Raw genomic sequence first — 16,656 nt, 5'->3', positions numbered from 1 at the left:
TTGTGCAGAAAATTCTGCACCCAAATCTGCAACGTGTGCACATAGCCTTACATGGATCGCAGAAATGTTCACTGAACAGTGATCCGTATGTCATCCGTGTGCAGTGCGAGGATGTGATTTTCTCGCATGTAAGTATCCATGTGACATCCGTATGACATCCGTATAGTGAGATTTTCTCGCCGGCTTGCAAAATGGACATATTATTGATCCATGGGATATATCTAATATATAAAGCTGAATGTGTGTGTGTGTATGTACTGTATGTACAGTTACGTCCATGTATATTTGGACAGAGACAACATTTTTCTAATTTTGGTTATAGACATTACCACACTGAATTTTAAACAAAACAATTCAGATGCAGTTGAAGTTCAGACTTTCAGCTTTCATTTGAGGGTATCCACATTAAAATTGGATGAAGGGTTTCCCTAAACTGCTACACCGCTGTGCTCATAACAGGAAGTTGCTGTGCAGGTGTGAGGGGAAAAGAGGAGTGAGGGGAAAATGAGGGGAGGGGAAAATGAGAGGAGTGAGGGGAAAATGAGAGGAGTGAGGGGAAAATACTGGAATGATGGGAAAATAGTGGAGTGAGGGGAAAATGAGAGGTATGAGGGGAAATTGAGAGGTGTGAGGTGAAAATGAGAGGTGTGAGGTGAAAGTGAAGAAGTGTGAGTGGAAAATGAGAGGAGTGAGGGGAAAATAGTGGAGTGATGGGAAAATGACAGGTGTGAGGTCAATATGAGAAGTGTGAGGGGAAAAAATGAGGGATGTGAGAGGGAAAATTACAGATGTGAGGGGGAAAATGAGCGGTGTGATGGGAAAATGAGAGAAGTGAGGTGCTGCTGCAGTATGAGGCTGAGTATAATTTATTATAACAACAGTTGGTTACTATGCCCAGGCAACGCCGGGCTCTTCAGCTAGTATATGTATATATATATATATATATATATATATATATATATATATCAGTGAGACACATACCTCTCTGTGTTCATCAGCTCATTAAATACATTTACAATTGACCAACTTAATTTTCCTGAAATTGCCTGCGCCCCCGACAACCAATGTGTGAAAATTTCGCACTGGCCAACTAGTTTTTTATATTTTTTAAAGCTTTTTTTTTCTTTTGGCATGCTTTAATAGTCTCCATGGGAGATTAGAAGCTGCCATTGTCCAGTCGCCTCTGCTACATGCAGTTGATGATCATATCACCTGTATGTAGCAGAATTGCTCACTTGCTATGAGCGCTGACCAGGTGAATGTTTAGTAAATGCACTCAATACTTGGTCGGGGCTCCTTTTGCATCAATTACTGCATCAATGTGGCGTGGCATGAAGGCGATCAGCCTGTGGCTCTGCTGAGTTGTTATGGAAGCTCAGGTTGCTTTAATAGTAGCCTTCAGCTCATCTGCATTGTTGGGTCTGGTGTCTCTCATCTTCCTCTTGACAATACCCCATAGAATTGGTTTGCTGGCCAACCAAGCACAGTGATACTGTTATTTTTAATCCAGGTATTGGTAATTTTGGCAGTGTGGACAGGTGCCAAGTGCCCCTGGAGAATGAAATTTCCATCTCCAAAAAGTTTGCAGCAGAGGGGAGCATGAAGTGCTCTAAAATTTCCTGGTAGATGGCTGCAATGACTTTGGTCTTGATAAAACACAGTAGACCTACACCAGCAGATGACATGGCTCCCCAAACCATCACTGATTGTGGAAACTTCACACTAGACCTCAAGCAGCTTGGATTGTGTGCCTCTGCACTCTTCCTCTAGACCCTGGGACCTTGATTTCCATATGAAATGCAAAATTTATTTTCATCTGAAAACAACACCTTGGACCACTGAGCAACAGTCCATGTTTTTTTCTCCTTATCTCAGGTAAGACGCTTCTGGCATTGTCTATTGGTCATGAGTGGCTTGACACAAGGAATATGAAACTTGTAGCCCATGTTCTGGATACGTCTGTGTATGGTGGCTCTTGAAGCAATGACTCCAGCAGCAGTCCACTCCTTGTGAATCTCTCCCAAATTTTTGAATAGCCATTTCTTAACAATCATTTCAAAGCTGCAGTTATCCCGGTCGCTTGTGAACCTTTTTCTACCACACTTTTTCATTCCATTCAACTTTCCATTATTATGCTTGGATACAACACTCTGTGCACAGCCAGCTTCTTTAGCAATTACCTTTTGTGGCTTACCCTACTTGTGGAGTGTGTTAATGACTGCCTTCTGGACATCTGTCAAGTCAGCAGTCTTCCCCATGATTGTTGAGTCTACTGAAACAGACTAAGGGACCTTTTTAAAGCTTATGAGGCATTTGCATGTGGATTTTGTTAATTATTCTAATTTACTGAGATAATCAATTTTGGTTTTCATTGGCTGTAAGCCATAATCATCAACATTAACAGAAATAAACACTTGAAATAGATCACTCTGTTTGTAATGTCTCTATATTATTACTATTATTATTATTATTGTTATTATTATTATTTATATACTGTAGCACTACTATTGATTCCATGGTGCTGTACATGAGAAGGGGTTACATGCAAGTAAACTAACAATTACAGACTGATACAGAGGGGAGAGGACCCTGCCCTTGCAAGCTTACATTCTACAGGTTGATGGTGAAGGAGACAATATGAGCTTCACTTTTTGTATTGAAGAACTGAAATAAATTAACTATTTGATGATATTCTAATTTTGCGAGAAGCACTTGTACCTATCCTGTTTTTTCCATTTCTATTACCATTTGTTTTTCAGATTAATGTGTTTTGTTTTTGATTTGCTCACCTGGGTATTTAAGGTTTGTAGCTATTCACCAGAATAAGCTTTGACAAAGATCATTAGAGTACATTTTAAAAGTGTCGCATTTCATTCATTTGCCTTGGATATAATTTTTAACATTTACGTAGAATAAAGAAAATATTATTTACCTGGGGCTGGTATACATTCCCCATGTTATTTCAATAACACTTCTACTGATCTGACATTGATCATCTATTGTAAATATAGGTCGACAATATTGAAGTCCAGTTAAACTCTTTAAAGAGATGTGATGAACATTAATCTAAGCAATATAAATGAATATTAATTTCTTACCAAATTAGGTAATGCAATCATCATGAATGTATTTCTTGGCCATATATGCAAATAGTTTGGTTCCATGGCAAACTAGAAAGCAAAAATACAATGAAAGTAATGAAAAAAAATATAAAATAATAAAGTTGAAAAAAAATCCATTGAATTAAGACAGTCTGTGACCTTGAATATAATGGCCACAGCAGATAGTTGTTCAATTTACAAACCCAAGACGGAGAGCAGCAACATATTAACAATATTATAACAAAATATTTATGCTTTACTTATGAGAAAATAGGTCTGAACCAGTTCTGTGCCAAAACATAATTTCTTGTTGCCCCCACCTGCCGTGTTACAGCTCACAAAGTAAGGTATTAATATCCCACATTAATACCCCTATCCTTGCAAGACCTATGCCTACTTGTATTATTGGAATAGAACCAGTACCATGTGAACTAAAGGAATGAACTGATTTGAGAATAGTAGGACCATGGAGAGAGAAATTGCCTACTGATATAGAGGGGGATAACTCCTTAAATACACTAAATCCTACAAAAGAGGCATGAAGTCAAAAATCCACCAATGGTAACAATAAAAAATATACTTTATTAATAAATACAATATAGTCATAAGGGAAATATAAAATCAGAGATGAAGACTAACTTACGTGGTGCAAATAGAGGGAACAATGGGTAAGCAGGATGATATCTTAAATCCATTATGGACTTTATGATCTTTTTACATTTTATTACCTGATCATTATTGGTTGATCTGAGGTTTCCTTTATAAGGTACTTATTTTCAACATTAATATATGCAATTTACTATGCCCATTCTTACTGACTCTTCCCTTACTTAATGTGTGCAGACCCAGTTTCATTTTTTGCTGTACCTGAGTCTTCATCTCTGCTGTTATATTTGCTTATGATTATTTGGTATTTATTAATAAAGCATATTTATATGTTAGTAAGTAATAAGTGATAAAATAAAATAAAATAAGTAATGAAAATAAGTAATAAAATAAGTAATGAAATCAGCTAAAGTAGAAAACTGAACATATAGATCTGTGTAAAAAACAAGAAAAGTCACAACTCTCTCAAGTTGAAACAAAAAGCATAAATGGAGCTGGTCACACGCCAAAAAGATAAACTGCAGAAATAACGTAGCACAGACTAAGGACTTAGCTGAAGAAATTCAGATTCCACAATCAAATGAGTCCCCTTCCAAGGTATTACTGGATCCTCAAAAAGGGTTATACATGGCTCAAAAAAATAAAAGGAACACTAAAACACCACATCCTAGATATCACTGAATTAAATATTTCAGTTGCAAATCTTTATTCATTACGTAGTGGAATGTGTTGAGAACAATAAAACATAAAAATGATCAATGTAAATCAAAATCAATATCCTATGGAGGCCTGGATTTGGAATTACTCAAAATGTAAGTGGAAAATCAAATTATAGGCTAATCAAACTTTAGTGGAAATGGCTCAAGACAATAAAATGGTGCTCAGTAGTGTGTTTGGCCTCCACGTGCCTGTATGACCTCCTTACATCACATGGGCATGCTCCTGATGAGGTGGCGGATGTTCTCCTGAGGGATCTCCCCCCAGACCTAGATTAAAGCATCAGTCAACTCCTGAACAGTCTGTGGTGCAACATGGCATTGGTGGATGGGACGAGTCATGATGTCCCAGATGTGCTTGATTGGATTCAGGTCTGGGAATGGGCAGGTCAATCCATAACATCAGTGCCTTCATCATGCAGAAACTGCTGACAGACTTCAGCCACATGAGACCTGACATTGTCATGCATTGGAACGAACCCAGGGCCCACTGCACCTGTATATGGTTAAAGCTAATTTTTATTATAATATTTTAAAATTAGACAAACATATCTAAAAGTAGAAGAAGCGGAAGTGAAACGTGCGTTGGGGTGAGGAGGGATTTTGGCTACCCACAGGGATTTGGAGCAACACTGGAATAACCGGGTAATAATTAAGTATATTATTCTTTCTATATGTTAAAGGATTTCTTTCCCTTCAGCATAGGTCGGGATTGTTTTGAGCGCAGTAGGGTCACATGACTATCATATGGATGGTATGAAAATATCCTTGCCTTGCACTGAATAGGGACTTTTTCATGGATTTGATATTGTGCTCAGCGGTTACTAAGTGTTTTCACGCTCCTTATTGATTTGTTTATTGATATCTAGATGTATTTGTAACTAGTTCCAGAATTCCTCCTAGTTGGGGTTTCTGTATATACTTTTAGATATGTTTGTCTAATTTTAAAATATAATAAAAATTAGTTTTAACTTTAATGTTATCTGGATCTCTTCTTGCGGCCTCCAAGGGTGTTAGTCCGCATTTTGGTTATATACTATTTGGAAGTGCCAGTTTTTTTGAAAAGAAACTTGTTTGGACTAAATTTTTGGTATTACCTGTATATGGTGTCACAATGGGTCTGAGGATTAGAGATGAGCAATGTTCGAGTCGAACTGTTAGCCAATTTCAAATTCGAGCTGTTTTGGGGTCGGTGTTCGAGTCGTTCGTCGAACTCGAACAATTTGCTTAAAATTCGGCTGTTCGAGTTTCTGTTCGATAACGGTTTGTTCACCAAAAGCCTAACTTGATTTGCACATTAAAACTGTTTATCATTGTTAATAGACTGTTTCAGCGTATAGTGGGCGGGGGGGTGGTGGTGGAGGGGGATAGATCTGTGCTGAAATAATGCCGATCTCCAATTTTTTTTTCTTTCCCGCATTTACAGTGGGGCGGTGCAGTCTCTCAGCCTATCAGCAGTGCACACACACACACACACACAGCAATGTGCATGTGATGCACACAAGCAAGGGCATGTATCATTGGCTGTGTATGTCACATGTCCTTGCCCTATAAGAACCAGCCATTTTCCCCCTTGCAACCATTTCCTCACTGCTGCAGCTTAGTGTTAGACGGCACCGCTGCTGCTGTGGGTGCTATACAGTCAAAGAGTCTTTTTTTGCAAGCAAATTTTCTGAGAGATAGGTTTAGGGAGTTGGGACTAGTTGTAATATCAGCCCTTTTCAGGGTAGGTTACAGCAGCAGTCCATAGCACTATTTGCCAGGCAGGTCTGTGCCAGTGCTGTGCAAGTGTTTGTCACAGCATGTGGTGTAATCTAGCTCAGCCAATCCTTTTGGGCTAGTAGCATTGTCTGGTAGTCATCTGAGTAGCCCGCCTGTGAAGCTAGCTACACCGCCTGTGTATCTAAATTTTCACTGCATCTAACCCAGTAAATATTTTTCGGCTTAGTAGCAGTGTCTGCACGTCAGCGGAGTAGCCCGCCTGTGAAGCTAGCTACACCGCCTGTGTATCTAAATTTTTATTGCATCTAACCCAGGAAATTGTTTTGGGCTTAGTAGCAGTGTCTGCACATCAGCGGAGTAGCCCACCTGTGAAGCTAGCTACACCGCCTGTGTATCTAAATTTTTACTGCATCTAACCCAGTAAATAGTTTTGGGCCTAGGAGCAGTGTCTGCACGTCAGCGGAGTAGCCCGCCTGTGAAGCTACCTACACCGCCTGTGTATCTAAATTTTTACTGCATCTAACCCAGAAAATAGTTTTGGGCTTAGGAGCAGTGTCTGCACGTCAGCGGAGTAGCCCGCCTGTGAAGCTAACTACACCGCCTGTGTATCAAAATTTATACTGCATCTAACCCAGTAAATAGTTTTGGGCCTAGGAGTAGTGTCTGCACGTCAGCGGAGTAGTCCGCCTGTGAAGCTAGCTACACCACCTGAGTATCTAAATTTTTACTGCAACTAACCCAGTAAATCTTTTTGGGCTTAGTAGCAGTGTCTGCACGTCAGCGGAGTAGCCCGCCTGTGAAGCTAGCTACACCACCTGAGTATCTAAATTTTTACTGCATCTAACCCAGTAAATCCTTTTCGGCCTAGTACCACAGTTTGGCCACTCAGTTCTGCTCGGTTTTCATCCATCGTTTTTTGTGCCAACAACTACAGATACAGAGTTGCCAATTAGTTAAGCACCAAAATGAGTGGCAAAAGGTCTGCTGCTGGTGGAAAGGGGAATAGGCGTGTTGGAAAGGGAAAGAATGGTTGTGTCCGTGGGGTAGGTGGTAAAGCAACAGTAACTTCTGCAGAAGAAAGACCATCTTCCAGCCAAAGTAAAATGTTTACTTCTTTTCGTGGACAATCTGATATGATCCCTTTCTTACGACCATCGCTACGAGCGTCACTAAAAATTTCCAGATGAGGCACAAAAACAGCCGGTGCTTGAATGGATTTCAAGTGCTCGTTCAAGTGGGCTCTCCTCCATGTCAACTTCACATCACAACTACTCCAGTCCTCAGAGGTGTCACCCCAATCGCACTTGCTTCCTCACAGCTCCAAAGTCTCCAGCCGCCTGTCTGAGTATGGGGTAACACAGATGGTTGAGTCTGCAGAGCTGTTTACTCATACTATAGCCTAGGAATCAGAGGCCTGCTCCAGAGTTTCTGTGAATCCAGACAAGGAAATGATCTGCGCTGATGCCCAGAATCTTTGTGAGTCGGATCCAGGCCCAGATGAAGAAGGTTCTGAGCATAATGTAGACACTCGTTGTCAGGTCTCTGAACATTTTTTACCTTTTGTGCATTACTGCCCTTTTCCAAGTTGGCGTCTTTGGTCTCATGTGCACTGTGTCTTCCTGCTATAAAACTCCACCCCAGCCTTCAGTCTGTGCTAGAGTATTCTGCCTTGCATCCAGCTCCTGACCTCTGATTACTCCCTGGCTATATACATGCTACTGTGAACCTGTGTGGTGATCCTGCTACTCAGCTCTGAGTTCCTGCTGCATACACAAGTTTTCAGTAATCCTCCTTCATCTACTGTTCGTGTTTACTTCCATCTGCATTTGCTGGACATGTAAGCTGTTTCTGATTTGCAATAACCTGAGACTATTAACCAGGCCTCCCTGGTTGAGCTAAGATATGATTTGAACTGCCTAATAAGCATATCTATCTGTGCCTGGACTAAGACAAGGATTTATTCGTGTCAAGTATCCTCAAGAATAATTGTGCTTCATAGACTTTCTGCTTGATTGCATTTTCCTCTGAAGCTTCCTATAGACTGCTAAGCTGCGTTTATTATTTGCACCAAGTGTTGTGGACTTGAGTTTCTCTCTGCACCTGTTTGAATCACCATGTGATAATATAGACTTTACCATTTATAAAACTGTGTCCTGTAGTTGTCTTGTTCCACGCAAAGAGTCTCCTGAGTTATCCCCTATAATTATTACAGGATACTCTAGCCTAAAAAAAAGGGAGACTGCTGAAACAATGACTGCAGAAAGCAAATTAGAGCAGGTGTTTTCCATAATTAGATCACTGCAGAAAGATGTGGAAGGTCTGCAAAAGAAGTTTTGAAGCTTTGAACACAATCAACAAGTGTTTGGACAAACTTTGCAGGACTTGAGCAACCGCATGGCAGCCAAGGAAAACAAACTTGCTGGCATAGAGTCCCAGTATGGACGGGCTTTTCAGGACATAAGCACACAAATAGCTGCATAAGTGACTTTACCCTCTGGGCAACCGCCACCAGCTGGCCCACCTAAGTTGCCCCCATTCAGATTTAATGGTGATCGTGACAAATTTTGTGGCTTTGTGAATCAATGTATGCTATATTTTGATGTGCATGCTGACCGTTTTCCTACTGATAGATCCAAAGTATTGTGTGTAATAATGCTACTGACCTCACGAGCGCTCGCCTGGGCGAATCCGATGATTGAGTCTCGTGACCCACGGTTAAATGACTTGGATGATTTCTTGGCCACTAAGGCATTAATGTTTGATCACCCTAATCACCGTGCAACCGCTGAATCTGCTTTGTTGTCTTTACGCCAGGCTAAACGTTCTGTTATTGAGTATGCCACTGAATTCAGGAGATTGGCGGTAGATACCAATTGGGACAGTTATGCACAATTGCCTATTTTTAAAAGGGGTCTGTCTAGTATTGTAAAAGATGAACTAGCCCGCTCTGAGTCACCGCAAGAGCTAGAGACATTTATACAGCATTGTGTGCACATAGACATTCGCCTTACTGAGCGTAGGCAGGAGAAATTTGCTGCATATAACCGTGTTTCTAACTTCTCCCTTCCTCTGAACATTTTTTACCTTTTGTGCACAACTGCCCTTTTCCAAGATGGCGTCTTTGGTCTCATGTGCACTGTGTCTTCCTGCTATAAAACGCCACCCCAGCCTTCAGTCTGTGCTAGAGTATTCTGCCTTGCATCCAGCTCCTGACCTCTGATTACTCCCTTGCTATATACCTGCTCCTGTGAACCTGTGTGGTGATCCTGCTACTCAGCTCTGAGTTCCTGCTGCATACACAAGTTTCCAGTAATCCTCCTTCATCTGCTGTTCGTGTTTACGTCCATCTGCATTTGCTGGACATGTAAGCTGTTTCTGCTTTGCAATAACCTGAGACTATTAACCAGGCCTCCCTGGTTGAGCTAAGATATCATTTGAACTGCCTAATAAGCATATCTATCTGTGCCTGGACTAAGACAAGGATTTATTCGTGTCAAGTATCCTCAAGAATAATTGTGCTTCATAGACTTTCTGCTTGATTGCATTTTCCTCTGAAGTTTCCTATAGACTGCTAAGCTGCGTTTATTATTTGCACCAAGTGTTGTGGACTTGAGTTTCTCTCTGCACCTGTTTGAATCTTGAATATAGACTTTACCATTTATAAAACTGTGTCCTGTAGTTGTCTTGTTCCACGCAAAGAGTCTCCTGAGTTATCCCCTATAATTATTACACTCATTCTCCAGCTGTAACTCCTGTTGGTGGAGACAATGAGGAAGATGATGATGAGACTGAGATACCTGATTGGAACGAAAACTTGACTTTTCGGTCAGGGCATGAAGAGGTGGGCTCTGAGGACGACAGGTGTGAGAACACACAGGATGATGATGATGAGGTTGGAGACCCCACTTACTGTCAACTCACAGTCCGCCAGTCCATGAGGTCAGCAGAGGAGGTGGAGGAGGATGCTAGTGACAAGTCTGATGACGAGGTTAGGTTGCGCCTTCCTGGACAGAGATGGAGTACTGGAAGCACATCAACAACTGCATCCTCAACCCCAACTGTGCCTCTGAGCAGAAGTTGTGGTGGCTCATTAGGTCACACGGGCTCCAAGCCTTGCATAGCCTGGGCATTTTTTGAGATCTCAAAGGATGACCCAACTCATGTTGTCTGTAAGATTTGTCACCAAAATCTCAGTAGAGGCCAAAAAATTACTAGTTTGAATACTTCATGCATGAACCATCACATGGATATGAGGCATAAGTTGCAGTGGAAAGCTCACTGTGATACAATGCGGTCTAGTGGGCCGGGTCAACCACCGTCTGCCCCATCAAGTTAATCCACATCCTCTTCATCCTCTGTGACTATGGAAACAGCAGTCACACATGGTTTTGGACGCAGACCTTCCACCTCTTTACCCGCAACAGCCAGTGTGATTGGCCGGTCATCAGGACATTTGCAAGTGGAAACACCTGCTGGTGTTGAGCGCTCTCTGACATCAAGACCACATTTTGATCAAGGCAACATAACATTTCCGCCTGCACCTTCCTCACAGACCAGCAGTTTGCTGGGGACACCCTACTCAACCCTGTCTAAGCACGGCAGCCAGCCCTCAGTCCCTCAGATGTGGACAAGTAAAAGACCATTTCCTCCTAGCCATGACAAAGCTAAGAGGTTGAATTTCACCATCTGCAAGCTGTTGGCTGCCTTTCCGCCTGGTGGACACAGAGGATATTCGAGACCTTATGTCCGTCGCAGTGCCCCAGTACCAGATGCCCAGTCGCCACTACTTCTCAAAGAAAGCTGTGCCTGCGCTACACCAGCATGTCGCACACAACATCACCACTTCCTTGAGAAACCCTGTGTGTGACAGGGTGCATTTCACCACAGACAATTGGATGAGTAGACATGGACAGGGGCGTTACATGTCGGTGACTGGGTACTGGGTAACTATGGTGACATCAGAAGGGGCTGCTGTCCAAGTCTTGCCATCCCCACGAGTTGCTCGTCGATCCTCTGTATCTAGAAGTTCCTCCACTGCTTCTGCCTCCTCAACCTCCTCTCGGTCCTCCACCTGCACCCAGAGCCTGTCTGGTAATGCCACCCGCGTTCTAACTGCGCAGAAGGAATCCTCCTTACTATGCTGTCACCAGGGCTCAACGGCATCAGGCAATGTTTACATTGAAATGTCTGGGAAATGTGAGTCACACAGCTGAGGAGTTGTGGTCAGCTCTGGAGACCGAGTTCCATCAATGGTTGTCTCCACTCAACCTGCAGCCAGGGAAGGCCGTGTGCAACAATGCTGCAAACCTGGGTGCGGCCCTTCGCTGGGGCAATGTCACACACGTGCCTTATATGGCTCACATTTTGAACCTGGTTGTCCAGCAATTTTTATCCAACTATCCCGGACTTGATGGGCTTCAGCAGAGGGCACTGTCGCTGTGTGCTCACTTCCGCTGTTTGCATCCCGCAGCTCAATGACTTACATCTCTACAGAAGTCGTTGGGCCTGCCAGTTCACCGGCTGAAATGCGATGTGCCCACACGGTGGAATTCAACTCTGCACATGTTGCAGCAACTGTGGCAGGACCGATGAGCCCTGGTGCAATACGTTATGACATACAGCCTAGGCCAACGAGATCCAGAGGTAGGGAAAATCACGCTGCAGGAGTGGTCTCAGATCAGGGACCTATGCACCCTTCTGCACAGTTCTGAAATAGCGACAAAGATGTTTAGTGCTAACGATGCCATTATCAGCATGACTATTCCAGTGATTTACATGCTGGAGCACACCTTAAACAATATTCGGAGTCAGGTGGTGGAATAAGAGGAGGATGAGGAACAGGAGGAGTCGTATGCGGAAGGGATAATATCTCCAAGGTCCAGACGGTCGGCAGCACCAAGGCGGCTGGCATTGGAGGCTGGGGGAGAGGGATTACCGAGGGCGCATGGTAGCAGCCAAACTGTTGAGGAAGGTGCAGGAGGCGAGGAAGAAGTGAAGGACGAACTGGCGCTGGGCATGGAAGTCTCATCAGATGAAGGAGACCTTGATCAAATTTCTGTTGTGAGAGGTTGGGGGGAGAGGGCAGAGGAAGGAAGCATGATTCTCACCTCGCCGCCACCAAGACAACAAGGACTTGGTCCTCCTGGATGTGCAAGATACATGAGTGCCTTCTTGCTGCACTACCTGCAACATGACCCTCGGATTGTCAGAATCCGAAGTAATGCCGAATACTGGGTTGCCACACTCTTTGATCCCCGGTACAAAAGTAAATTTGCTGAAATAATTCCTGCCATAGAAAGGGATTCACACATGCAGGAGTATCAGCAGAGACTGTTACAGAATCTTACATCTGCTTTTCCGCAAAACACCAGCGGTGAACGTAGTGAATTTCTGAGTTCTAACTTGCCAACCGTGGGACTATCGAGTCATCACTCAAACCATAACAGTAACATCGTATCTGGTGGTAACAGCAATTTTTTCCAATCGTTTCAAGATTTTTTTAGACCATCCTTTGCAAGGCCACAGGAGACAAGAAGTCTGATGCATAGCCAGCGTCTAGAGAGGATGGTACAGGAGTATCTCAAAGTTAACATCGATGCCATGACTGAGGAACTGGACCCTTGCTCATTTTGGGCTTCCAATCTTGAAAAATGGCCTGAGCTCGCCACTCACGCCTTGGAGATCTTGTCGTGCCCCACAGCCAGCTTTCTCTCTGAACGTGTGTTCAGTGCTGCTGGTGGTGTGCTGACAGGTAAGCGCACGTGGCTGTCCAGTGACAATGTAGACAGACTAACGTTCATCAAGATGATCAAATCCTGGATCTGCAAGGACTTTTCTACCCCTGTGTCAACCCGGGGAGACTAAAAGCTTGATGATTTTTGAAAATCACCTCACCAACCGTTTTAAAAAAACTCTGGCAAAATTGATGCCACTTAAATGGAGACTCTTTTTGAAGTCCCCTTGCTGTGTTTTCCATGACGTTGTCAATTCCAGGTGGGTGGGGTTGTCTGCAGAGTTTTTTACTCATACTATGGCCTGGGATTCAGAGGTCTGCTCCAAAGCTTCAGTTTCTGCTAGTCAGCAGAGTAGCCCACCCATGAGGCAAGCTACACCGCCTGTTTATCTAAGTACTACTTTTTAACTGTATCTAGCCCAGGAAATCCTTTTGGGCCTAGTAGCATTTTGTGCTACTCAGCAGAGTACACCAGCCATAAAGCAAGCTAAACCGCCTGTTTACCTAAGTACTATTTTTTAATGGCATCTAGCCCAAGAAATCCTTTCGGGCATAGTAGAATTTTGTGCTACTCAGCAGAGTACCCCACCCATGAAGCAAGCTACACCACCTGTTTATCTACTGACTAATTTTTAACTGAATCTAGCCCAGGAAATCCTTTTGGGCCTAGTAGAATTTTGTGCTACTCAGCAGAGTACCCCACCCAGGAAGCAAGCTACACCGCCTGTTTATCTAAGTACTAATTTTTAACTGCATCTAGCCCAGGCAATACTTTGGGCCTAGTAGCAATTTCTGCTACTCAGCAGAGTACCCCACCCATGAAGCAAGCTACACCGCCTTCTTCCTTTCTCAATCTAACCCCTCGGCTCTGGGGTGTCCACTCTCCCTCCAGCTCTCTCCTTCTCACAGGTGGACTACCGCGTGTATTCACACTGTGGCGAATCTTTTGGGCCCAGGCATAAGAAGTCATCGAGGTAATGGATAATATGTGCCCCCCTTAGAAACGTCCATGACTACCCATTCGAGGAAGCAACTAAACGCCTCAAATAGTGAGCAGGATATGGAGCACCCCATGGGCAAACAGCGATCTATGTAGTATGCTCCTTCACAGAAGCAGCCCAATGGGAGGACACTCTTCGGAGGCACAGGTAGTAACCGGAACGCCCCCTCAATGTCTGTTTTGGCCATTATGGTGCCCCTTCCCAACTTCTTGACCCGCATGATTGCATCATCAAAGGAGGTACAGTACATAGTATAGGTTCCTCATCGATGTTGTCGTTTACTGACCTGCCCCCTGTATATGACAAATGGTGGATTAGTCTGAATGTATTGGGTTCCTTTTTTGGCACAACTCCCAACGGGGATACCACTACGTCTTCTAAGGAAAGTGTTCTGAATGGACCCGCCGCCATTCTACCTAAAGATATTTCTTTTTTAAATTTTTTGTCACGACGTCTGGGTGTTGGTAGGGTGATTTTAGATTTTTACTCCAGCCTTTCTTGATTTTAGAAGGGCATGACATGCCTATATCTGTGTCTCCTCCTCCTTTTATTACTCTACCTCTTTTCTTTTCGCATGACTATATGTAGTTGTGACTCTTCCATGTGTTTGTTGTGTCTTCTGAGCAGTTTGTCAGCTTTTGGACACCTTTTGAGGTGTTTTCTATGTGTTTTCTATGTGTTTGTATGTGTTTGTGTTTGCCTGCCATTGTTTTCAATGGGGTTTGACGATGTTCGTCGAACGTTTGAGGAACATTCATCGAACACACCCCAGTTCGACGGACCGAACCGTACTCGAACACTAGGGGGTGGCTCAACACTACTGAGGATCTCATCCCGGTACCTAATGGCAGTCAGGCTACCTCTAGCACATGGAGAGCTGAGTGATCCACCAAAGAAATGCCTCCCCACACCATTACTGACCCACTGCCAAAACGATCAGGCTAGACTATGTTGCAGGCAGCAGAACATTCTCCATGGCAACCCAAGGCTCTGTCACATCTGTCACATGTGCTCAGTGTGAACATGCTCTCATCCAGGAAGAGCACAGGGTGCCAATGTTGAATCTACCAATCTTGGTGTTTATTGGCAAATGCCAATCGCCCTGCAGAGTTGGGCTGCAAACACTACACCCACTTGTGGATGTCAGGCCCTCATACCACCCCCATGAAGTCTGTTTTTGACAGTTTGAGCAGACACATGGATGTTAGTGGCCTGCTAGAGGTCAATTTTGCAGGGCTCTTGCACTGCTATTTCTGTTCCTCCTTGCACAAAGGAGGAGGTAGTGGTCCTGCAACTGGGTTGTTGCCCTCCTACTGTCCCCTCTACATCTCCTGATGTACTGGCCTTACTCCTGGTATCTGCTCCATGCTTTAGACACTGTGCTGACAGACATAACTACCCTTCTTAACACAGCTTACATTGATATGTCATCCTGGATGAGCTGCACTATCAGAGCAACTTCTGTGGGTTGTAGACACAGCCTCATGCTACTGTATAGTACCCCTAGGGGTGAGAGCAATGGCAAAATGCAAAACTGACCAAAACAACAGCCAAAAAGGATGAGAACAGAGAAATGGTAAGTGGCCACCCCCTGCAGAACCACTCCTTTATAGGAGTTGTCTTGCTAATTGCCTATCATTTCTAAATGTTGTCTATTGCATTTGCACAACAGCAGAAGAAATTGATTTACAATTGGTGCTGCTTCATAACTGGACAGGTTGATTTCACAGAAGTGTGATTAACTTGGAGTTACATTGTGTTGTTTAAGTTCCCTTTATGTATTTGAGCAGTTTATATTCTTCTTTTGTACTTCTACTGGGTGTAAAATTATTCAATTTAGCCTTCTTATCATCAAAAGATACATCAAACACAGCATATAAAACATCATGTAAAGCCTGTCTAGCGTTTCAACAATGCTGCTTCTTCCGAGCTAGCTTTGAACTCCACTTCTATTTATACTAATCATCCGTGTTCACCTGAAACACATACAGTATATAAAAAGATTTTTTTGTATAAAAAGTCCTCTAAATGACATCTATTTTTATTCTGTCTGAACACAAACATCTGATGATAAAGTAAAAATATATCAATGAATAGTTACTATTTAAAATATAATATGCCATATTAAATTTGGCTCATGTGAAAACAAATCTCATAGTTGATAAAATATAAATAAAATTAGTATTTTTAAGCCAAAAGTGAGAAAAATTTTTTTAAATCGCATGTGGTTTTTTGAAACAGAAAGAAGATATTTGACACAAATGTCCCAACAAACGTGAATGCAGAGGACAATAACTCAAAAATTGGATAGAACAGAAACAAACGGTACTAGACCACTACCGAGTATAATCCTTAAAATATGATTTTTTATTGAAAATATTAAAACGGTACAAATGGTACGAACAATGAAAAACATAAACAAGGCTGCAGAGCACAAAAACAGGGACAGATATTCATCAAATAAAAGTGCATAGTGCAAAACAATGAGAAAACCTTGTAGTATATATTGAATGGCTGGAATTTTTAATTTGGCAATGGGGAAAAAGAGCCTAATGGCTCAAATACTGGTGGCCAGTGTGTAAGTGGGTAGTATTTAAGAGTGGGTAGCAGACAGGAAAATATGATATGCTATTATAGTTAAATATGACTATGCGATCTATCTAAATAAAAGTCAGTGACAGTAGTGAGCAGTGGGTAAATACAGCCCAATTTGAAAAAGTACTCACTGAGGTTAGAGATGATGTAGCATGTCCCCGCCACCCCAACGCTCGTTTTAT

The 16,656-nt window shown here is 42.8% G+C and overlaps 1 protein-coding gene across 1 annotated transcript in view; it reads right to left on the bottom strand.

Annotated features, from left to right (window-relative positions):
* KMO (kynurenine 3-monooxygenase) overlaps positions 1-16,656 on the bottom strand; it is a 705,013-nt gene that overhangs the window by 237,217 nt on the left and 451,140 nt on the right. Inside the window, exon 8 of the mRNA XM_077292788.1 lies at positions 3,099-3,170. Within this exon, the coding sequence (XP_077148903.1) occupies positions 3,099-3,170 (72 nt within the window). The remainder of the gene's footprint in view (positions 1-3,098; positions 3,171-16,656) is intronic.

This window comes from Ranitomeya variabilis, chromosome 2, assembly GCF_051348905.1.
Source record: "Ranitomeya variabilis isolate aRanVar5 chromosome 2, aRanVar5.hap1, whole genome shotgun sequence".
NCBI lineage: Eukaryota > Metazoa > Chordata > Amphibia > Anura > Dendrobatidae > Ranitomeya > Ranitomeya variabilis.
The sequence above is the reverse complement of the archived record's forward strand: the minus strand, read 5'-3'. Positions and strand labels throughout refer to the sequence as shown.